At 37.5% G+C, this 23,870-nt stretch overlaps 1 protein-coding gene across 1 annotated transcript; it reads left to right on the top strand.

Annotated features, from left to right (window-relative positions):
- The first annotated feature begins 16,163 nt into the window (after positions 1 to 16,163).
- LOC106374789 (galactinol synthase 7) lies at positions 16,164 to 23,849 on the top strand. The gene is made up of 4 exons (XM_013814737.3): positions 16,164 to 16,478; positions 18,822 to 19,142; positions 19,238 to 19,372; positions 23,625 to 23,849. Exons 1-4 carry the CDS (start codon positions 16,164 to 16,166, stop codon positions 23,847 to 23,849), a joined length of 996 nt encoding a protein of 331 aa, XP_013670191.2.
- Positions 23,850 to 23,870: the final 21 nt, after the last annotated feature.

The following is a 23,870-nucleotide window of genomic DNA, read 5'->3' as shown; positions in this document are numbered from 1 at the left end:
CCGACAAAGTCCTCGTGACTCTTCCTTTGTTTACCTCTTCCACTAGGAAGATTACTATTATTTAAATTGCTGAATTGTCAATTGGTGTTTTGATTTGGAAACATAGAACTTTCTTAACGATCGTTCTAGGTTATTTAATTCAAAATAAGAAAACACTGCGACAGCGCTCTGCTCGAGAACACGGAAGAATGCAACGGACTTACTCGAGAAGGGCTCAAGCAGTGGCGGACCCAGAAGTTTTTTTTTACCTGGGTCATAACTCAAATTCATTTAAACATTAAGCCCAATTAAAACAAATAATGATTTTATATTAAAAAAAGATGACAAATATGTGTGCATGCTGAGGTGCGAACTCGGGAAAGGAGGATCACTGGGTTCAAACTATAACCAACAGAGCCAATATCCAATACGTAAACAAGCTTACAAATTAATATTTTATTTTTAACCTGTGTCAATTGCACCCCCACCCTTCTATGTAGGTCCGCCTTTGGGCTCAAGTGAGTAAAAAGTGGTGACTCAGAATTCATGTTTCTGTAAATCTTTCATGTCTAAAATTCATGATTATTTTTCTATAAGCTTAATTTAATTTCAGTATTTGTGATTTGCTTCATAGTTTATGGATATTTGATTTTCTGATCTGCGTTGATTTGAAAAAAATGGATATCAATATTTACAGATATTTATGAATATTTCGTCCACTTTGTTCAATACAATTTAATCTAAAAACTATACAAGTTTGTATTCGAAAAATATCTTTTAAATAATCTAAAAAGTAAAAATTTGTGAAAAAATATGTTCTATAAATTTTAAAATTAATTTTTTTTACAAAACTTAAATTTTTAGAAAAATTGTTATTTATAATGATTTTGTATTTCTTACTTTAATACTTTTGTGAGTAATTTTATAAATGAAATTATTAAAAGTATATGTTAAAATAACAATTATATAAAATTATACACTTACAACTCTCTATTTAACTGTAAATATACTTCTATTTATATAAAAATATGGAGCGGAGTGGATATCTGACCCTGAAATTTTTAGTATTTGTGATTTACTTTGTTTTTTTTAATATTTGGTTTGCTCTGAAGACTCACAGATATCCATATTTTTAAATGCCCGGCCCTAGTTGATCATGCGATACACCCTTTGTATAGTGGGTTGGATGAATATGGGTGATTTGAACCAATTTCGTAGTGATATTTTCATTTTTTTTATAATTCTGGAGATCCCAGAAGCTTTCTAGGTACAAAGACTAATTTTACCAGACTTTGCATCTGTATACGCAACTAATCTATCGCACGACTAGGTAGCTAAAGCGAATCAAACCCAGAGCTAAAGTTTCAGCAGAAACCCTTTTTTTAATTATACAAGGGTATCCTGACTCCACAGAAGTGGTCCAGACTAGTCACGTGTTGCCACGTGTCGGTCCCCTGTCCCTGGCGATGCCGAAATGTTAATTCCCCAGTGGCTGGGGCTCGAACCCTGGTGGCTTCACCGTATTGTGCTTTTTTCCTTCAAGTTAATCACCACCAGACCACCAGCAGGAACTCTTTTACCACTAGGCTAAGATGACTTGGTTTGGTTTTCATTTTTTACTTTTTAGGTTTTCATCAAATTCACTAAAATCATAACAATGTTAGTGCTAAAAGTTGAGATATCAGTTTTCATAGTCAAGCTAAACCCTCTTTGATTTTCTCCTATAAATTTTGAGACCTTCATTCTTTCCTCAAGTCACTGGAAGACTCTTTCAGCTCGTCAAATAACTAACAAACCTCCACGTACTATATTCCAAAAACCCCAAAAGAAAGTGATTTGTAAAATAGAAATAAAATGTATTAGAATTTTCAACACTAAGAATTAAATATTGACTAGAAACTAATTAAACATTTATTATAAATATAATCTTCAATTCATGACCTACCTATAAGGAGACAGTATTTTTATATGGCCAGTTCGCAACGACTATTGAGTTAAATAATAATGTAACTGTAGAAATTTAGTCACATATTTATCATGTGTTTTTGTCTCTTAAAATCCTTGAACCCTTCATTATTTCATAAAGTTTCTTCAAGACTCTTTCAGTACCCAAACGGTCGTATTGGACTTGTAAACTAAAAAGAAAACGTGTTGGCCTTCTCAAATGTAAGAATAAAAAAAAAAACTAAAAATTAATTAACACTTAGATCAAGTTGCCTTCACCTAGATGAAACACTTAAGAAGACCCATACAAATTTAATTCCCAAAGATCGAATCCAAAGTATTTACAAAACCATACTAATACGAATAAAAAACTCTTAAAACAAAGTACCAAGCCATAAAATAAAATGATTTAAAGAAAATCCAACAATTCGAAAACCCAGCACCGCACCGAAATAACTATTCCTACACTCCTTCGAACTCACCTGAAAAGAGAGAAGAGCTGACCATTTCGACAAATACTCTTCAGTGAAGAAAGCTCTAGGATCCCCGAGATCAATCAGCATCAATCATCACACAATATACCACAAATATCTAAATAGAACATTCAGTAAAGCAATAGCAAACAACAAGAAACGATGATAAACTCCAACAATACCAACATGAGACTACGCCACCTCGACCGGAGCCTATCCTTAGTATTCTGGCGGAGCTAGGTTTGTCGCTAACTCAGATGTGCCCCAATTTCTTGAGACATCTTTTGGCACTCCTGGTCAAGGCTCGTGAAGAGGGTATATTGTTCGGCCTCGACAAGCTTCGTCATCACGTTCTGATGAAGCGAAACAACCAAAACCTTGGGACCTTTCTTATGTCTCCCCGTCCAGGACGTCGAATCAGAGAGGGTATCCCGTATTGTGATCAGAACTGGCGAGAAGAGTTTTTTTGTCTTCAAGATCGACGAGGCGTATGTGGGAAGCTTTGATTTCTCGAGGCTTCCCCGCTATTGGGCTGAGGATATAGGTGAGTTCCTCTTTGGTATTTTCGCTTCCCCTATTTTTGCACGCGCGAGAATTTCTTGATTGATTCTGTCTTTTTCTTGTTTATTCTAGTTCATTCGGGGAGATCGGACATGACCGATGGGCTTTGGGGTTTAATCGAAGCTCTCCGGAGAGGTTGCTCGAGTTGGTCCTCTTTTGATCGTTCCCGAATTCGAGCTTCCTTCTTGATGCCAGGCGGATCGGGTGTTGCCTTGGAGATCGCAGGTGCCCTTGAGGATGAAGTGGAGCACTCTCAGGAGGAGGTAGAGGCTTCTTCTAGCAATCCTCCTCCTTCTGATAGGTTGGAGAGGCAACTTGCGAGGAGGTTGTCGTTTCATACCTCCAGGTCGGCGTTGGCGGGAAAAGCCGCTAGTGGACTGCCTCCGATCCCAATTCCGGATTCGGATGATGAGGGTTCCCCTGAAATTCGAAGACCCTCTGTCTCTTTGAGTTCCGGCTTGAAAGATAGTTCTGCTGCTGCAAGCCGTAAACGGTGTCGATCGTCGAAGGCCGTTATGCAGGAGCTGTCTCGTTCCAAGCGAGAATCGAAAGGTCGGAGATTCGTTCTAGAGGGTGACAGTCCTTCATCCGTGGGCCAGGACGATCTTGTTTCACTTGCTCGTCGTACGAGGTTCGTGGGTTGTCGTCCCCTGTCTCTTGCTTCTCCTGAAGAGGAGGGATCTTATGCCAAAGTAGTCGTCGCGAGCTCCAAGGTCGGTTTCGTTGGCTATATGTGTTTCTGTTATAGGTGCTAGGGTACTAACTCCGAGGTTTTCTCCTTTCCAGATTATGGAAGATTTTAACGAGTTCGCTGTGACGATGGAGGATCGCATGCATACTCTTCGTATTGAAAGTGAGGTGGAGAAAGGAAAAGTTGAGGTCCAGAGGCTTTCGGAGGAGCTTCGTGCGGCCAAGGAGGAGGCTAGGAAGAAAACTAGGGAGGCGATGATCTTGAGGGACGAATGGAAGAGAGCTCGTCAAGAAAGGGCGGTTTTTGAGACGCAGGTCGCTACCCTCAGGACCAAGGTCGTGGAGCTCGAGATCGATAATGACCGGGATATCCGCAGGGGTTCTCGCGCCGCTCTTCGCGAAATTGCCAACGGCTTCCGAGAGGTTCTAACTTCTTTGGAGAAAAAATGGGTTGACAAGAAGAAAGAAGTATCTGCTGAGATTCAACTCCACGAGGTGATTGTCAATCTTGATCTGCTGAATGAGATCAAGGATTAAGGGCTGGTTGTCGAAGACGAGATCGCTCGCCTGAAGGAGATGGAGAAGGACTGCGAGGTCGTTGCTAGCTTGGCCACTGTTCCGGATTGGTCGGTCGCGGGTCTCGATCTTCGTCAAGTTTCTGAAGACTCGATCGACGACGAGGCCGCAAGCTCATCTGCTAGAGACGAAGCTAGCTCTTAAGTTGTCTTTGTTGTTGTTTTATTATTTTCATCGTTTCTGTATCAAATCCGAACGATCTTCAATTTTTTTTTGTTTTCGTTTTTGATTTTGTGTTTTCGAATGGATAACTATGACCTTTTGGAATATTTTCTCTGAAAATATTTTATTCCTCTTTCCTGTTGAGATCTTGCGGTGCCTTTGCCCTTTATAAGGTTTCGTTTTGTTCCGGTAGTGATTCATGTTTCGAACGAGGCTTCTTCTTTTCTTTCATTGATATGTCGTTGAGAAGAGTGAATCTCCGTGAGTCCGAAAGGATACGAGGCCGGAATGGAAGTGTGGGCACGGAGCGGATTCATTCTGGTGACGTTAGCGAGGCGCTTACGGAAGTTCTTCGCGAGGAGACCCGACTTCCTCGTGCTCCCATAAGTGGAAAGGGGAAGGATTTGGAGGAGAAAAGGCAGTGGTTCGTCAAGCTCGAACAGTCCGAATGGCTCGGAAGGTCGAGACAGTCCTCCGAAGAAGGCAAAAGTGGCTGGTACTGATCATCGTCCTGGTGTCTTGGGCGACAGCACTGTAGCAAAACCATTCCATTGGCAATTTTCTCATTCCAAGGATTGTCCAATTACGGAATATCCGGATAGCGTTGCTCATCTGGTCAGACACTTTATGCTGGCCGGGTGTCCGCTTCCTTCTCTCCGAAACATGACAGAGCGTGATGCCTACGTTAAGATGGCTGTTGCGCACGCAAAGGTCGGCTTTCTTGTACTCATGATATCAAATCTTTAATTCTTTCTTATTCGTGTTGACCCGTCATGTTCCAGGCTATGGAGGCTAACAACGAGTTCATGGCGACTTTGGAGAGGCGATTGCAGGATGTTCCATGTTCCGATGAGCTGTAGGAGATTAAGAAGGTCGTTCGGGATTTAAAGCTTGGTTTGAAGATGACTCAGGATCGAGAGAGCGTGCTAACGCTGCTCAGCTGGCTGCTGTCGAAAAGTTAGGGAATCAGGCTGCTTCGCTCGAGGCGCGCTTGCGAGTTGTGAGTAACGAGAGGAATTCGGCCCTCGAGCAGGTTTCTTTTTCTGGAGGCGAAGATCGAGTCCTCCATGAGTAAATTTGCTAATGATCTTCGTCGTGCAACTTATAATGCTAAGAAGGCCTTGGCCGATAGTTATTTAGATGTACTGATATCTTTGAAAGAGAAGTGGGAGAAGAAGAAGGTCGCAGCTGACTGTGAAGCTCGTCTTAAAGAGGTTATGGCTAATATAGATCTCCTGAAGGAAATCATGAACAATAATCTTTTGGCTTAAGATGAGTTGTTGCGTCTTCGAGTGAAGGAGGTCGAGCTCGGGGCCGAACTTGATGTGATGGCGGTGTCAGACTTTTCCGTTGGGAAGCTGGATCTTCCTCAGATTTCGGAGGATCTGCCAGAGGAGTTCTTTTCGAAAGTTCCTTCTGAGGTGAATGAACCGGGTGATTAAACGAAGAGTTCGGGCGACCAGTTCGAGGACGGCGAATTTGACGTCGAAGAGTAGTTTTAGGTATTTGATTTTTGCTTTTGTTTTCCCTTATGTTTTTGTCACATTATTATTTTAATAAAGAAAAGGACCGCGAGTTCTTCAGTTATTATTATTTCTCTTTTTTTTTATTCTTATGTGGACCGATATTTTGAGGCCGTGGGTCGAATTGTTGTAGGTACTCTTATCGACGAGTGTTTGATGTAACAAAAGATTTTGTCAATGAGTTTTGCCGCGTTTGTTGGCGGGGCTGGCTGTATCCGAAGACTTGATCAAGGTCTTGGTTTGCAGCCAGCCGTTATAAGTATTCGAGGGATTACACTTTTTGGATATAGGATATCTAATAAGCTCGAAGTGCAAAGCGTAAAAATTGGATTTTATTAAAATGTCAAATGTCGGTATGTTACTAATTTGAGACAGAGACGGTAGCTTGACTTTCAATTCGAGGTCGATGTTGTCGTGCTAGCGTACTTCAGGTGTTACAGTGTGCATCTTTTGAGCTTTGTAGTTGGTGGGCGACTGAACTCGTGTCGTGAGTTGCCTACGTATCCTCAGCGAGTTATCAAGTCATAACGTAGTTGGATTGTTTTCCCTAATAATAGGGTAGTTTGTTCGGTTGTTCGTGTACGTGTGTACGTCTGTTCGGGATCTTGAATGTTTGATTAGGAATGCTGCTCGATATCCTTGAAGCTTGCGAGGTAGCACGTTCTGGAACTCTTTTGACTTCCTCTAATAGTTTCGATCCCTTTTGGAATTGGAAATTTCAGGCGCTGATGGTAGGTTGAAGGAACTGCCTTCATGTTGTACAGGGTCTTCCGAGGATTGCGTTGAACGGGGCTGGAAGATCTATTACGATAAATTCCACGATTTTTCTGATTTCTCCGGCGGTTACAGCGAGCTCGATTGACCCGAGGGAGTACGTGGTTTCCCCTGCGAACCCGATCAAAGGGGTTCATTCTTGCTTAAGGAGCTCTTTGGTGAATCCCATTCTTTTGAATGCGTCATAGAAGAGAACATCCGCCGAGCTTCCGGTGTCGATCATAACTCGAGATAGTTCGCAGCCGCCGACGTCGAGTCGTATTACAAGGGCGTCGTCGTGTGGTTTGTCGAGATATGCGGTCTCGTTTTCTTCGAAAGTTATTTCGTGGTCGGGGCCTGATAGGGCTCTCTGATTCCTATGTTGTTCTTGGCTCTTCGTTGGTATGCTTTGATCGAATTAACCGAGTTGCAGAATTTAGAGCCTCCGTAGATAAAGTCGATTCGTTTTTTGTTTTTGTCATAAACCGAGAAATTCCATTCTTTGGTTGGTACTAGTTGGTAGTGTCTCTGTCCCTAGACAGGTTACGATTAAGCGTTCGCGTGCTGTCTTTTTTTCGAATTTGTGAGGCAATCGGTCTTTCTAGTAGTTCCCGGATTTTGGCCATCTTATGCTTTCACTTAAAGTTGGGGATTTTCCTAAAGGGAGACTTCTTCTTTGGATTGTATTGAGTGATGCGAAAAGGAGGATGGGCTTCGTTGGGGTTCTCTAATGTGCGGATTGCTACCTTGATATCGATGCATACTTTTCTTTCGGTCTGACCTTCAATTTTGTTAGGGATATCGCATTTTGGTCCCCATGAAATCATGTCGACTCTTTTCTTTGGTGTTGGGAGGGTGGAGAGCTAGGTGATTCTAGCTCGGTTTCCCTATTTCTTTTATTCGAACAGCCTTTAGTTTTTCGATTGGCTTTCGGAGTTGCTGGCGCTTCCTTTTCTTCTCCAGTATCTTCGTTGGTCTCTTTATTTTCTTTTTGACTGCGAAGCACTGCTCGACATTTTTCGGTTGAATTTCCCTTTCGGTTATGTAACGAACATAATTTGTTGAGATTGTACGTCGATGATTTGTTTTGCGGCGAATTGTTCACCGCATAGGAGTGTTGCCCTTTAGTTTATGGTTCTTTAGGAGCATTGGTCTTTTTGGCAGTGTTATTTTTGTTCGCGATGTACTGTTCTTTTAAGACTGCCACCTCTTCTTCGTGGGTTGCTAAGTAGGAGGCTCGGTGTAGGGCGTCATCCAGCAAGATGAGAACCAGACGCCGTTCTTCAGTGCTTCTAAGGCCACGACTTCGTTTGGATGCGAAATCTTGGCTTTGATTTCTCTGAACTTGTTTATGTATGCTCTCAGCGGTTCGAAAGGCGCATGTTTAAGATTCCAAAGATCTGCCTTGGTAACCTTTGTTTCTATGAAAACTGAGTATTGTTTGAGGAATGTTGACACCAGTTAGGTGAAGTTGTTGATTGAGTTTTCTTGTAGGCCAGCAAACCACTCAAGAGCAGCCCCAGTGAGATTTTTGGCAAAAAAGCGGCAATAACCGGCCTCTTTTTCGTCATCATTGAGATGTGCTCTTGATATCGCTAGTCAGAAGGCTCGTACGTGAGCTTTTGGGTCTGAGTTTCCAGCGTACTTGGGGAATTTCAGTTTTCCCACATAGTCTAGCCTTACGCTGGCGATTCGGTTCGTGAATGGAGTTCTTCTTGTCTCTTCGATGACCATTTCTATGTCCGGGGCGGAGCTTGTCGCCATATGCCCGATGGCGTGTATCCTTTTAAGCACGGCATCGCTTCTTTCGATATAATTCTGGAACGTTCCGGTTTCATTCAGGATCCCCAGGTTTTCTCTTTGAGGATCCGCGTCCATGGGTCTGCGGGGGTCGTACCCTCGAGCTTTTCCTGTTGGGTCACTGAATCCTGTTTGCTGAAAAGTTCTCGTAGCAGATGGAGTTAGATTCTCAGAGGTTGGATGACCCAGCGGTGGAATTCACGTTTTTGGCTCCCCAGGTATTGTTGTATATCCATTTTACGATTGGATCGGAGTACTTCGTGGACCTTGTAGCCCAGTATCTATTTCTTCCAGCCCTCTGTAATTTAAGCTTCGGTGGGCCATGCCCTGCTACGGGGGTCGTTGTGAGTTTTCTCCCATGTAGCGCCCGGATCGAGCGCTTGGGATCTCTGAGTGCTGAACACTCCAGTACTTTGGGGATTTGGCATTCCCCTTAATGGATCAGACGGCGGTTGGTTTCTTTCTCGGGCGTTAGGTCGGTTATCCGCGAGTTCTCGTTCGGCCTGATCCAGTTGGTTAGCGATGGTCCGATAGGCGACCTTTTGGTTGGGAGTTTCAGCGATTAGTGATGAGACCATTCCTCGAAGCTCGGTCACTTCTTCCTGAGTCTGGGCTAGAGGGGTCGGAGATATTTGTCTAGTTGATTGAGGTCGGGTTACTTCGTCGGCAGAATGCCCCTCTCCGGGATGATTCCAGACTCGAGCTCCGGTTCGGTCAGGGATTGAAGTTCTATCTGGAATCGAGGTCCGATCTGGCGGTGAGGATCGATCTTGGCTTGACGCTCGGTCCTGGTTTGAGGTTCCGATTGGAGGGATTCATTGCGTCTGGTTTGTTTCGGCTGTCCCATCGGTACCCATTGGTCCAGTGGGTAAGTTTTGGGTTCTCGAATCGGATCTGATAGGATCGACGTCGTTGACTCTTGATGCCGTGGTCCCGATGGTTTGATTAGGATCGATAGTCGCGCTTTGGAAATTTAGATTGGTTTTTTAGCAAAGATGTTTTTCGTTTATCTTCCCCACAGTCGGCGCCAAAATGCAGATTCTAAAATCTACACTAAGTATTTGATAGTGATCGAGAGTTTAATCTGGGGAAGTACATATGATGTGGGCAACAATATCTTTAGAACACAACGATGTAATCAGATTCCAGTAGGCAAAGATGGATTATTGATGAATAAAATCGAATACAATAAGTGAAATAAGATCAAACGTAACAAACGAGATCGATAAGAGAAAAAACTTAGAGCTAGGTGAAAATGAGGTTGATGTGTGTGTGTAGCTCTCTCTAGGGTTTTCAGCATGTCCCTCTTCGTATCCATCTTTCTCTTCTTATAGTGGATTGACTCCGCGATCTCCGTAACCGCTCCGCGATCTCCGGCCCTTTGGATCGATCTCTTCTTGCTCGTCGGAGTCGGGCTTCTTCATTGGTCGCGTGGCCCAAGTCACTTAGGCCCAATTACCTAGTTGACCGAAATTGGGTCCAACAATCAAGATATATATAATACGTATATGTATATATGTGCATATCTAAACAAATAAACTATAAGTATATAGATACATGTAGAAATGAATGACGCACTTAGATACTTCTACATTGATGAGAGGATGAGAGAATGATATAAGGAGATAGAGATTGCAACAAGCCCTCACATTAGCCTAGATCTGCTGATCGAGATATGAAATGAAGTAGATATGTGTTCTACGGCTCCCCACAAAACAGATTTACAAATATAAGGGTTGCTTTCCACTGAAACCGTAGATCAGAGACCAAGAAGAAGAAAGAGATAAGAGAGAACTAAAAGAGAGAGTTTGGGGTTTCTTTACCCTCACCAGTTGCTGGATCTATAATAAAAAAACAATACTCAAGAAAACGACAAGAATGGATCGAAACACGGCGAGATTTCATCTCCAATAAAGCTATGCGTTGGTCCGTGGAGCTCTGGTGGCCGGTGGTGCTCTCTCTCTTCAATTGGGCCAGGCTTTACTGTCTTTTCTCTCTATTGAGAAATACCTAAGGGTTGCCTCCTTTTTTATAGAAGATGAAGGAGAAAACCCTAAGGTTTTCTCTACATGTGTCGTACCATCACATGCCTCCTCATTAAATATTAGGTTCGGGCCTGGGATATGACAACTCTCTCCCACTAAACAGGAATTTGTCCCCGAGTTCACGTTAACATCTGATGGTAGCTCCACACTCAGAAACAACTTAGGATAAGTTGATTTCATCAATAAATATAATTCGCAAGTCTCCTCGCGGATACCATCTCTTTCCTAACACACACGGATCATCTTGGTCCTTTTCCCTTTGACATGTATGTGTTTCATCTCTGAAACTTCAACTGGTTTGTTTGGGTGTTAGATTGCGACTAACATCTTCTGGTGTCTGTTGGAGAATCAATAATGGGTCTCGGACTACCTGTCTAAGAATTGACACATGAAACACATTGTGAATATCCTACAATTCTTGTGGTAACTCAAGTCAGTACTCTACTGCTCCAATCCTCTCAAAGATGCGATATGGTCCGATATCATTCGGCTTCAACTTTTTTAACGTACGGTACTCAGCTGTTCCTCGATAGGTTCTCATTTTCAAGTATACTTCATCTCCTACTTCAAACTGTGAATCTTTTCTCCTCTGATCAACATTTCTTGTGCCGATCATGAGCCTCTTTTAGCCTAGACTTGAGCAATTTCACTTGCTCGATGGTTTCCTCAACCATTTCTGGCTCTAAGTCTGGTCTCTCCTGTAGGAGATGGATTACATCCCTCACGAGGCCCATAGAATAAGTGGCTTGTCCCTCTTAGCCGGCCTTGAACGTCGGCTCAATCAAGATCAGCTCGCAACCAAAGGGTTGTGTTAGTACGGCTTGCCATTCGGCTTCGTGAAGAATGCGTCGGTTCGGCCCAGAACAGGGACAGCCCGACTGATAGGCCTGGCGGCGGCAGGCCCATTAGGGCAAACCAGCGTTGCGCCGACAATAAAAAGAAAGGAGAGAGGAACGAGGAGAGGATCCGAATTTACACACACTCACTTGGTGGCTAGAATTAGGGTTTTATTCTTTTTTATACTCACCAACTTGTACTTTCCCGGCGATCGCTCCCCGAGCACCGGCTTACTTTCCGATCAATCTTTCCTTATTTGTAATAAAACCGTTTACCGATTAATAAAATTTCTTTGAACTAACCCATTGACGAGTTCTGCTTCTTTTTACTCGTTTTGACCGAACTCGGTTCAAACATCTCCCCTACTTCTTTCTAACACAGTGGAGTTCAACATGCTCTCCCATCAATAGTGTCAGCCCACATGAATAGACGCTCATTTGGGTTTGAATTTGATATCATTTGTAACTCTTACACTGCTGCCACCATTAGCCTGTGGGCCCTACTACTCGTCTGACCAATATGTTAATTTTGGAAGGTTTAAAAGATTTGTTTACTAACTTTAGAATCACCATTTGGTAATTTATGTGCTTTGTCCTCACTCACACAATAATGAAAATCAATTCATGATAGCTCAAGCACACTTAACTCTAGAATTTTCTCCGAAAAATGATGTAAAAAGATAAGTGCACTTTGACGACATATGTAACCAAATCATTTCCCTTAAACTCCACATATACCACCATATACCAAAATAGAGATTTTATAATCTCCAGTGACATAGCGCAACATCTTCAATGCACACTAAGATCGTCACCGCAATGGTTTGAGCCCACATGACTCTATTATCATTTGGTTTTGGCTTTGATATGGCTTTTAACGCGTTGACAGCTGGTGTGCTAATTTTAGGAGGTTTGCAAGAATTTTTATTGATCATGCAACTACAACAACGTGATAATTCTCTATGCGTTACTCTCACTTACACATTATTGGAAACAATTTCTCCTTACATAACTAATCCTGCAAGTATTTCAACTCAGTCCCATTTAATCATGAAATCCTCTCTGAACATATAACTTGAAAAACAAATATATTTTGATAACATATTCAACTAAAGCAATTCTTTTAAAACTTTCGACATACATTTTTTAACATCAAACATCCATTCTATTACTCAAACTAAAGGTGGTTTGGAAAGTAAGACCGGAATAGAACAACCAACATAAAAATTTCATGATGAAAAGATCTTGCAGTTCAAGCTAAAGAATGAGAGATTGCATTTTGGCCTCAAACAATGTAGCAAAGGTTGATATTCTGGCCTCGAACAATGTAGGAAAGCTTGAATGAGTGACATCGTCTTTGGAGCACTGTTATCTCCTTTAGATTTGTTGAGAATTTTGGCCATGCATGAAGGTTTAGAAATCATGGTGATCAAGTCCTTGCAGTCTGATCCAAATTTCTAACATGTAGAATGCGGTAACGTACTCTCCAATTCTCAAATAAGTTCTTATAGCTCTGAATGCAATGAGGACTCTTGTATTATTAGGTTCCTTGCTCCCTTTATTTGGATATGTTCAGATGTGTCTTTCCAAACTTATCTCCACCTACTAAATTGGGATGTAGAAATCCAAAAGTCATCTACCAAACATATGTTATGTAAGCATACGACTTGTGAACCAATACTATTTGATGATTTTGTCGTTATAGGAGATATTGTATTTGTTGAGAACCAAACTTGACATTCTCCTTTCACATGTCTGATTAGTTACAGAGGATCTTGATCTAATTTTGAGTCTTCAATAATATTTTTCCATCAGAAGAAATAATCCATATTAGAATAGACATTCGAAACCGAAAAAATGTTTGGACTGGAATATGTGACTGCTAAAGCTCATGCTTGTAACTGATTTATTAGTTTCCCATATATAGGAAAATGATTATCTCATCGCATATGATTATGTGTCATATTTCTTGTTACAACTACATATAATGTTACTGGTTACCATAGAAGATGACGCATCTTCTAAAGAAGCTTAATTTTCCAAACCGTTGCTTGAAGCTTTTCTACGTACTTTTCTTTAAAGTCTTTCGGAGAGCTTTACATATATAGGTACTTTGGGCTTCCACTTTTACATTTTAACATACTTGTACCTCGTGGTGTACTTTGTGCCCTTGCTTTTGAATTATTGTAACAAAAATGCCCTTTACAAAGAGTCTTGTGACTGGAACTGTGCAAATATTAGTTAGACTTTTTATGTTGCAATTAATAATTGGTAGGATTTTAGAGTCTTGTGCTTTTATAGTGACCATTGGATTAGTGCAAATTAAATTTGATCCAATGGATGTTTTGTGGCCTTCGTGGTCACGTAAGATTTTTTTTTTTATTTTGTGATTAATTGTATGGTAAGTTTTTTTGAGTTACGCATATCAGCATATCGTTCTTATGGTGGTTGGAAACGTAATGTATGGTTGGTTTAGGAATGAGTTGTTATGTTCTAATAGAAGATGTGGTTAGTAAGAACAGACATTTGTGCTCAGGATCATAGTGTAGGTGTGGTCATTAAAAAACTGTGCTCATTTCTTAATTTGTTTTGTAACAATTTTTTGCTGACCATTACAATTCAATAATTGTGGTTATGGAGAAATTATTTTATAGGCAAGCGTAGTTACAAATTTGGTTCCCTGGCTTATTGATGTGGTCAGACAACTGTGGTAATAAATTTTGGATTTTTTGCTTTCTTTCCAACTTTCTCACCTCTCGTTTTGAATCTGACTGTCCATTAAACAAAAAAAATACAATATAGAAGAAAAGAATCATAGTTTCACCATTTTTATGATTAAAAGATATATGACATCAGTATTCATGCTTAAGCTTTGGTTTCACTAGCTTTCATCTCGAGATCTGCGAGCAAAAAAAGAGTGAACAATCAAAGGTGACTCAGACTTGACTCAGACGATGCGGTGAGAGCGAGCGAGCTTCATCTGTGAACGTTAAGCTTCCTTAAGATCCAACGCTTCACTGTCGTAGAAAACGATGTTCATCGCCTCCGACTAAATCACTTCTTTCAATATTTCTTTACTTTTTGGAGTTCTTTTCTCATAAGATAAAATTTAGTATTGAAGAATAAAAGAAAGTAAAGAGAAAAAGGTAACGACTCGAGGAGTTGATCAGGATAAAGGTAAAATGAAAGATAATTACTTGAATTCTAGTTTCGGAGGTAATTTAGACAATAAGACATAAAAAAGTACTTGACATGAAAAAAATATGCTAGAATGATATAGAGAAGAGATAAAGTATGTCTAAGCCTAAATTTTTCCATATTAAACTACATAAATGATTTTACATTTATCACTGGAAATTTACTTGTTCCCATGTTGTTTACATTTTCTGGAAATGAAACCCTAAATATATTAATTAAATCATTGGTCAATAGCTAAAGCTTCCACATGTGATATATATAAATAAATAAGGAGGAAATTTTATATCTTACGATTTACAGTCCTTTTCCACAGCCGCTGTGTTCCGATCGGTTTATTGATGTTCCTTTTATTATTAGTTAATCGTTTTGGTGATTCAAATCTTATTGATGTAAAACTTTCTGAAAGCAATTGATCGTTGACTAGGTTATAACCATTTATCACCATCTCCAATTTATTCAGTTTTACCATTCCATGTTGGTGCTTATGTTCGTTAAAATGTTCTTCTGTTATATGCACTATAAATCTATGAAGTCAATTTTCAGTTATGTTACTTTTCATATTAGATTCAACACTTTATGGAACACGTTTATCGCCTTATTATGAAATAACAATACACTACGTATAGACCTGCGCAAGTAATGTTTATAGAAAATAATGAAATTTAATTTACATTTTAATTCATTATTTCTATTATAGTTATTATATAGAAAATGTACAATACGTAAATTTTAATCATAGCATGTATTACGTATAGAATGATTTGGGTTGTGAATTATATTATATTCAACTATCTTCATTCAAATATAGTGATATAGACCAAGAAATGTGAAAATTAATTAATGTTGCTAAAGTGACGGGTTGATGAGCTATTTATATATTCATTGGAAGTTTTTTTTTTTTGACAACAGGTAATCGTTGGACGTTAACTATGTCAAAAGCCCTACCTAATAAATATATTGGACCTATCTTCCATGTTTATCGTCACCATCATCTTCGTCTTTGTCACTTCTAGTTTCTTAACTTTTAATTCAAGCGACCTAACCAAAAATCCAGAAAAGTTAATTTTAAAACTTAGAAATAACAATACATTTACATTTCCACGCTTATATACTCAAATGGTTGTGGTAGCTTTCGTGGAAACTACTAAGAAACCAAAGAGCAAAGTAATCAGGATGGCACACACAAATTTCACTAGAAACAGTCTTGCATTTTAAAACTTTAATAAACCAATTGATCATTGACTAGGTTATTACTGTTTATCACCAATTCACCGTCTCCACTATATTCAATGACATTTAATTACCACCCATTTTGATGCTTATATATTTTCGTTAAAATTTTATTTTATTTATGCACTTTAAATAAACGAAAACTATTTTTAGTAATGTTTTAATATTAAATTCAACACTTCATGGAACGCATGTATTATGCTTGAAAGACCACTTCACCGAGATAGCAATAAAGTTACTCCCTCGCCTATATAACCAAATAGTTGTGGTAGCTTTTATTGAAACTACTAAGAAGCCAAAAGCCAAAGTAGCCAAGTGGCACACACAAAATCTTCATAAGAAACAGCCTTGCGTTTTAAATTCTCTTCTCAATCCACCTAGAGTTTGATCAAAATGACCCCTGAATCTCCCATGGACTCTACTGCATCCGAGAAGAAGCATAATGAAAGAGCCTATGTTACTTTTTTGGCAGGTAACGGAGACTACGTGAAGGGAGCGGTGGGACTAGCAAAGGGTTTGCGAAAGGTTAAAAGTGCGTATCCTCTAATTGTTGCTATCTTACCTGATGTTCCTGAGGAGCATAGAGAGATCTTAAGGTCTCAAGGGTGTGTTGTCCGTGAGATCGAGCCTGTATATCCTCCAGAAATCCAAGATGCATATGCAAGGGCTTATTATATTATCAATTACTCAAAGCTGCGAATTTGGAAGGTAAATGTAGACATATACAGTACTATATTAAGTCTGGGTATAAAGTGAATTTGTGTTTTACCATTCGTCAAAAAAAAAAATCAGATCATCCGTAAAAGAAATAAAATGAAAGTGGTCACTTACTCATTATTAAGCCTACAGAATAACATTTATATATTTATTTTTATTCTCTTACTTTTCATGTTATTATATTATTTTCAATACAAATGTATGTTTTTCGAATACTTCTATTCTAAACTGAATTATTTTTATTTTAATTATATAACCGTTTATATACCTATGTAGTAAAACATATTTGACAAATTGATAATCCTATTTATCCTCTGGATTTTTTCAATTATATTTCACCTCTCTTTTTTTTTTCTTTTTTGTGCTGAAACATTTCACTTTTTCCTGAATCGATATAAAACTAGTTACTTTTTTATTTGAGTAAGATATGTTCACCATATTTTAACTTATTTGAAACCTTTTATATATTATGAAATATGATCGGTTAAATAACACATGTGTCAGAATCAACAAAAATAAACTTTCTCTCCCCCGAGCTCTCCGCCTGCGTATCTTTCTCGCGATGGCTGGTCCATAGTTCCGGTCACCGCGGGTCTCTTGATCCTCTCGTTTTTGATATCGCCTCTCTCCTTTGTTGTCTTCTCCTCGTCTCTCCTCCTTGTTCAGTTGCTCTGGGTTGGATGGGGCTTCTCCGTCGGAACGAACTGAGAGCAAGACGTCCTTGCTTCTCTCTGGAACACTGGCGAGGAGTGACGAGTCGGAGTTCACTCTGGAGCCTTTGGATCTGCTTGTAGTCACCGTCTGCGCTCGGATCTGGGTCAGATCTGAGATCTGAGACTCGCCGGAAACTGTGACGCGTCGCGACCGTCGCTCCTCCTGCCTTGTGTCTCCCTCCAGTCGTGTCTCTCTATTATGCTGGTTCAAGGGTTTTGTAGATCTCCTCCTCTCAGATCTGAGTGAAGGGTGATTGTGAGGCGCACCACCGAAGACCTCTGTCCCTTAGGTCGAATGACGACAACCATGTTGTAACTCCAGAACCTGTATTTGTTCTCCTTTCTGCTCTTGACGCCGCTTCCTAGGGATTTGAGGACAACCCTTGCGAAGGTGTCTTCTGCATCAAGGTAGCATTCTCATTGGTTTTGGATTCGTCTGTTTCAAAGAGCTTTCACATTCTTTTTGCGCTTCAATTCCCTACCTCCTAAGCTCCAGTTGCTAGCTTTTGTGTGGCTTCCGATGTATCCTTTGTGTCGCCTGGTCGGATGAGGAGCTAAAACGACCGTCTGCGCTTGACCGTAACTCATGCTTTATCTTTAAACGGTGTCGATGTCGGGTACATATTAGCAAGTACTGAGCAAGCTTGAGTTTGTTCGTCAGCGTCCTCCAAATGGAGTTCCGGGGCGGAGCCAGCCGTCGCCGTTGATGCTTGCTTGGAGCCACTTCTGTGAGACCTGATTAATATATATGAGAAATGCTTGGGATTGGGAGATTAATTGTTTGTCTTTGTCCTAGATTGTTATTAACTTCAAACTTACCATTGTTGGTAAAGATTGAGCTTAATCTCTTTGTGGTTTAGGGGTTTTTTTAAACTTTTTTGCACCCTCTAGGCTTTCAGAATGACTGAAAAGCAGATTTTGGTTGCATCAACATGTAACCGAAACTTCATTCATTGCAATGACATTTAAACTTTAGCAAAAAAAAAAAAATAACACATGTGATTTTTTAGTTTTTTCCTTTTCAAAATAGTATTTTATTATATTTCTTGTATACCTTTTCTAGGTTATATATATAAATATATATATTTATTTATATATATATATCAAAATGATATCTTTTATCCTTTTAAGATTAGTAATTTGTTGTATAATTGTATTTAATATTTTGTATATATTAAAATATGATAGAGTGGTTTGACACATCACATTAATATAATAAGCTAGGCTACACTAAACAAAAATAGATCTTGATTGTTTGTTGGTGTTTCATTTAAAAGTCTACAAGTTATTGATATGTTTTGTTTCAAATGATAATCACTGTTTAGTATTCTTTTTACTCAAAAATTTTCCCTAAATTGTAACTTAATTCATTTAATTGACACAATTAACTTGCGTTTTACGTAATTGCTTTTTAAATTTATTAAAGTATTTTACAACAAAACTATATACTTTTGGAAAATGCAAGTTATTTTCACATCCCAACACAAACACAAACTTAAACTTTTTTTTAAACAATCAAGACCGTATACTATATGCATGTACGATCAATCTTACATTACAGTACTGTGTACATGTGTATGTGATAGTTATATTGATGCTTATTTACATCTTAATCTTGCAGTTTGAAGAGTACAGCAAGATGATTTACTTAGATGCAGACATACAAGTCTATGACAATATCGATGACCTCTTCGATATGGAAGACGGTTATTTACACGGCGTGTTGAGTTGTTTCTGTGAGAAAATATGGAGCTACTTGCCTCTATACTCGATCGGGTGGTGTCAGTACCGTCCAGAGGTCACGTGGCCGGCCGAAATGGAATCTCTTCCTCCTCCTCCATACTTCAACGCAGGTATGTTTGTGTTTGAGCCTAACCCTTTGACATATGAAAGTCTCCTTCATACCCTCCAGATCACACCACCTACACCATTTGCGGAGCAAGTGAGTCATACATGGATTATAACTATGGGGTTTCGGTATGATGTTCCAAATCTTTTTTTTGGTGTAATTTTTTTTGATTTGGACTACTTTGACAGGATTTTCTCAATATGTTCTTTGCGAAAGTTTTTAAACCGGTCCCTCCGGTTTACAACTTGATTCTGTCTGTGCTTTGGCGTCATCCGGGAAGCGTTAACTTGGAGACAGTCAAAGTTGTTCACTACTGTCCACCTGTAAGTACTTTCAAATACATTAACGGTTTGAAAATGTGAAAAAAGTCACATTTCATTTTCGAACGTTTCAAAATAGTCCCAAATGAAATTTAGGAAACTTAGATAATTACTTCTTTTAAAGTTTTATTTTTCTTATTATATAGAAAACTATCTAAGATGGCAACTAAATTCATTTTTAACTGTTTCAAAAATGTGTAAAAATCACAAGACGTATAATATTTAGGGTTTTTTTCAAATATGACCTAAAATTCCAAGTCAAAAACAAAAATAACCAATGTTTTTTTTGAAACTTTATTTTTCCCTATTAACCCTAAAAGTTCGAGTTATTCAGGAAAATGCCATTTTTTTTTCTTTTTTTAAAAATATAAACCTTTTACCTTATCATTCTCATCTTGCCCAAGTATTTACAAAATTGTCATTGCCATCAATACACTAATCACCATGAACAACCAATTTGAAACTCGTAATACACCAAAGTTTCAATTTTTACTCTTCCTATCTCATTACTTATGCACACAAATCACATCTCTTTCACTTTCTCTTCAAATTCATCCAAAAAACCAAGATTTTGATATTAAAATGACTTTTTAATAAACTTTAATTTTCTCTACAATTAAAATGACTTTTTAATATTTTCTTATTAATTCATGTGTATTAGTCAATATTTGGGCTCCTGAATGAAATTCATAACTTATTTGGTGATAATTACGAGATTTTAAATATTTATAGTTACTAATGTTTCTAACTAATCCGAGAAGATTTTTGGAGAAGTCTTCTACGTTAGATTTTCTAGAGTGTTAAGTAAATTCGAGGTATGTTTTTAACATTCAAAAGTGTTAAGAAACTTCAAGAATATCAAGTCATGTGGTTTAATGTGTCTTTTTAGATCATAAGATATACTTTTTAACTTACTTGAGATTTAAAATTTCAACTTTCACTTAAAATTCAAGTTTGATCTTTTGTGAATTTGACTAAGTTTTCTTGTGAAGTTTTCTCTCTCAGTTATAGTAAATTTGTCTAAATTTTTGTGTTGTTGTGTTTTATTATGAGTGGGTAGAATGGTTAAAAAAAATTCTTGGTATGTTGTATCAAAACTTCTAATGTCAAGTACTTTTAGCAAAACATGAACATATTTACCAAATTCTTCTGATTAACATCGCTTTAAGTTTACAAAATAATTCACAACTAAAATAGTACACATACAAATCATAAAATAGAGAATAAACAAAACATAGATAAGCATGGACTCCACTTGATATCATTCCTTTGTACCACTTTGGGCAGAAGACTTCAGAAGACTTCCCGAAGACTTCGTGGAAAGTCTTCCAAGAGTCTTCCGAGAGTCTAAGAGTCTTCTGAGAAGTCTTCCAAAGTCCAACTTAGATCTGAAAAAAATATGCATATTCAAAAGCATTCAGATGGTTTCAAAACAAAGAAAGCTTCAAAAATAAATTTTTGTGCTTAAATAATAAACAAAACAATCACATTAGGTTGAATTTATAACTTTTTTCGAATCTAATATATAAAATACACAAAATACATATCCAAAATTTTTACCACTTTGGGGAGAAAACTTCGAAAGACTTCCTGAAGACTTTGTGGGACGTCTTCTAGCATAAAATGCATTAGAAGACTTCTTACTTCCCAAGAAGTCTTCTGAGAGTCTTCCAAGTGTCTTCTGAGAAGTCTTCCAAAGTATGGCTCAGATATGAAAAATTTGCATATTCAAAAGCATTCAAATGACTTCTTTTTTTTTTGATCAACTGACTTCAAAACAGAAAAAAATTTCAAAAATATTTTTTGTATGCTTAATAATAAACAAAACAGTCACATTATGTTGAATCTATAACTTTTCAGAATCTAATATATAAAACAAACAAAATACATGTCCAAAATTTGTACCACTTTGGGCAGAAGACTTCGGAAGACTTCCTGATTATTTCGTGTGAAGTCTTCTAGCATAAAAGGCATTAGAAGACTTGCCTAGAATTCTTCAAGGAGTCTTCTGTGAAGCATTTCAAAGTCTGTCTCAGATATGAAAAACCTGGAAGTTCAAAGACATTCAAATGACTTCAAAACATAGAAAAACTTCAAAAATATAATTTTACGCTTAAATAATAAACAAAACAGTCACATTAGGTTGAATCTATTACTTTTTAGAATCTAATATATAAAACACACAATAATACTTATCTAAAATTTATAGATCTACCTTTGAATGAGTGAAATATGAGAACCATGTAATGAAAATCCTGCAAAAAGAAGATAGATTAGTGAGAAGACATAAAAAAAATGAGAAATGAATTTAAAGTTTGGTGTTTTGATGTTCAAATAGATTAGAGAGAGGTTAGAGAGTTTTAGAGTGAGAAATATTACATTTTTGCTGCAGCCATTTGAGAGGAAGAAAAAGAATGTGTAAATTTTCTTTATATATGGAGACAGAAATTTCAATTATGTTAAATATTTTCGATACAGAAGACATCTTGGGAAGTCTTCTAAGAGAATACTTTTTACGAAGTCTTCTAGACCCTATAATCAAATACATGAGAAGACTTCGCTTTAGGCGGGAAACCTAAATTCTACTAAAGTTTAGGCGGGAAACCTAAATTCAACTAAACTTTAGGCGGGAATATGTCAGAAGACTTCTTGGAAAGTCTTCTTGGGAAGTTTTCTAGAAGTCTTCCAACTCATACCTAATCAAATAATTAACTAAATAGCAAATAACAATTCATTAAAGTTTAAATCAACTTATAAATGTTTAATATACACAAAACTAAAAACATGTAGGTTAAAAAAAAAAATTTGAAAGTTAAGATTCCAAAATCTAATTCTAAATACAAACAATACTATAAAATATGTTACTAAACCCTAAACCAAAGTCTTCTCGGAGTCTTCCAGACCTTATAATCAAATAACTAAGCAAAAGCACTTCTTTAAACTTAAAAGATACTTATAAAGTGTTTAAATCAAGTTATTAGATAGTCACTAAACACACATATGTCAAACTAAAAAAAAAGATAAAATTTCAAAATCTAACCCTAAAATACCAATAATATTATAACATATGTCACCAAACCCTAAACCAAAGGCTATCATGACTCAATCTACATTCACTCATCTATGTTAAAAATAATTCAATTTTCGTAAAACTAAAATTTCATCATTTAGAAATGTTTATTAATACATGATTTTGATTTTTTTCGCTTTCAAAATATTTTATTATAAAATTTATTAATTACTTTTAAGATCTACTACATGAGAAAATTCTCCCTATAAGACTTCTGGAAAACTTTGATTTAGGCGGAAATCCTAAATTCTACTTAAATTTAGGCGGGAACCCTAAATTCTACTTAAATTTAGGCGGGATATGTCGGAAGACTTCCCAAAAAGTCTTCTGTGAGTCTTCCAGACCCTATAATCAAATAACTAAGCAAAAACACTTCCTTAAACTTTTAAGAAACTTAGAAAGTGTTTAAATCAAGTCATTAGATAGTCATTAAACACATATAGGTCAAAAAATAATTATAAAAAAAGATAAAATTTCAAAATCTAACCCTAAAAATACCAACAATACTATAACATATGTTACCAAACCCTAAACCAATATGACTATCATGAGTTAATGTACAATCACTCATATATGTTGAAAATAATTCAATTTTAGTAAAACTAAATTTATATCATTTAGAAATGTTTATTATTACATGATTTCAATTTTTTTCCTATCAAAATATTTATTATAAAAAACTTAAATTATTTTAAAAATCTACTGAGCGAGAAGACTTACAAAGAAGTTTTCTCCGCGGAGAGTTATAATAGTAAAATTCAATACAAGTTTTTTGTTTAGTCATAAGGATGTTGTTGTAATTTTACTAGTCTTTTGGGTTAGTTTTGTATTTAATTAAATTTGTAGTACACTTTTGTATTCAAAATCAAGTTTTGAGTCATTTTTGGCAATTTACCTGATATTTATTCCCCGTAATTTCATTATGTTACACACCGTTTGTACATCCAATTTTTTATGGGAACTGATTTTCTACTAAACCATTTTGTCATGTGATATAATACACATATTTATTATCATAGTATAATATTTATTGTGTCCTAAACAAAACTTAAAAAAAAAACATGTCTCGTTCCTACACGAGAATCAAGAATTTGTCTCATATCCTCTATAATGAAAGTTGATCGGAACGAAAATTTTGTCTATTTTTCTTTATTATTGTGTTATTGATGAAGTTTAAAATGATAGGGAGCCAAGCCATGGAGGTACACAGGAGAAGAGCCTAACATGGACAGAGAAGACGTCAAAATGTTAATTAAGCAATGGTGGGATATTTATAACGACGAATCCCTTGATTTTAAAGCGAAAAGCGCTGCCGATTTGAAAGAAAATCTGTCTGTATCAACAATCATAGCTTCAGTACCCAGACCGTCAGTTATATGTTTGTCTCCTCCTGCACCTCCCGCCGCTTGAAAAATCTTAAACAAGAGCTTG

This window comes from Brassica napus, chromosome C1 (genome assembly GCF_020379485.1).
Source record: "Brassica napus cultivar Da-Ae chromosome C1, Da-Ae, whole genome shotgun sequence".
In the NCBI taxonomy this organism is placed as follows: Eukaryota; Viridiplantae; Streptophyta; class Magnoliopsida; order Brassicales; family Brassicaceae; genus Brassica; species Brassica napus.
Note: the sequence above shows the minus strand (reverse complement) of the source record. Positions and strands in the feature narration are given on the sequence as shown.

Coding starts and splice junctions, on each gene's coding strand:
- LOC106374789 (XM_013814737.3), top strand. CDS start 16,164: ATGACCCCTGAATCTCCCATGGACTCTACTGCATCCGAGAAGAAGCAT. Junction 16,479..18,821: donor CAAAGCTGCGAATTTGGAAG/GTAAATGTAGAC, acceptor TTAATCTTGCAG/TTTGAAGAGTACAGCAAGAT. Junction 19,143..19,237: donor CTACACCATTTGCGGAGCAA/GTGAGTCATACA, acceptor CTACTTTGACAG/GATTTTCTCAATATGTTCTT.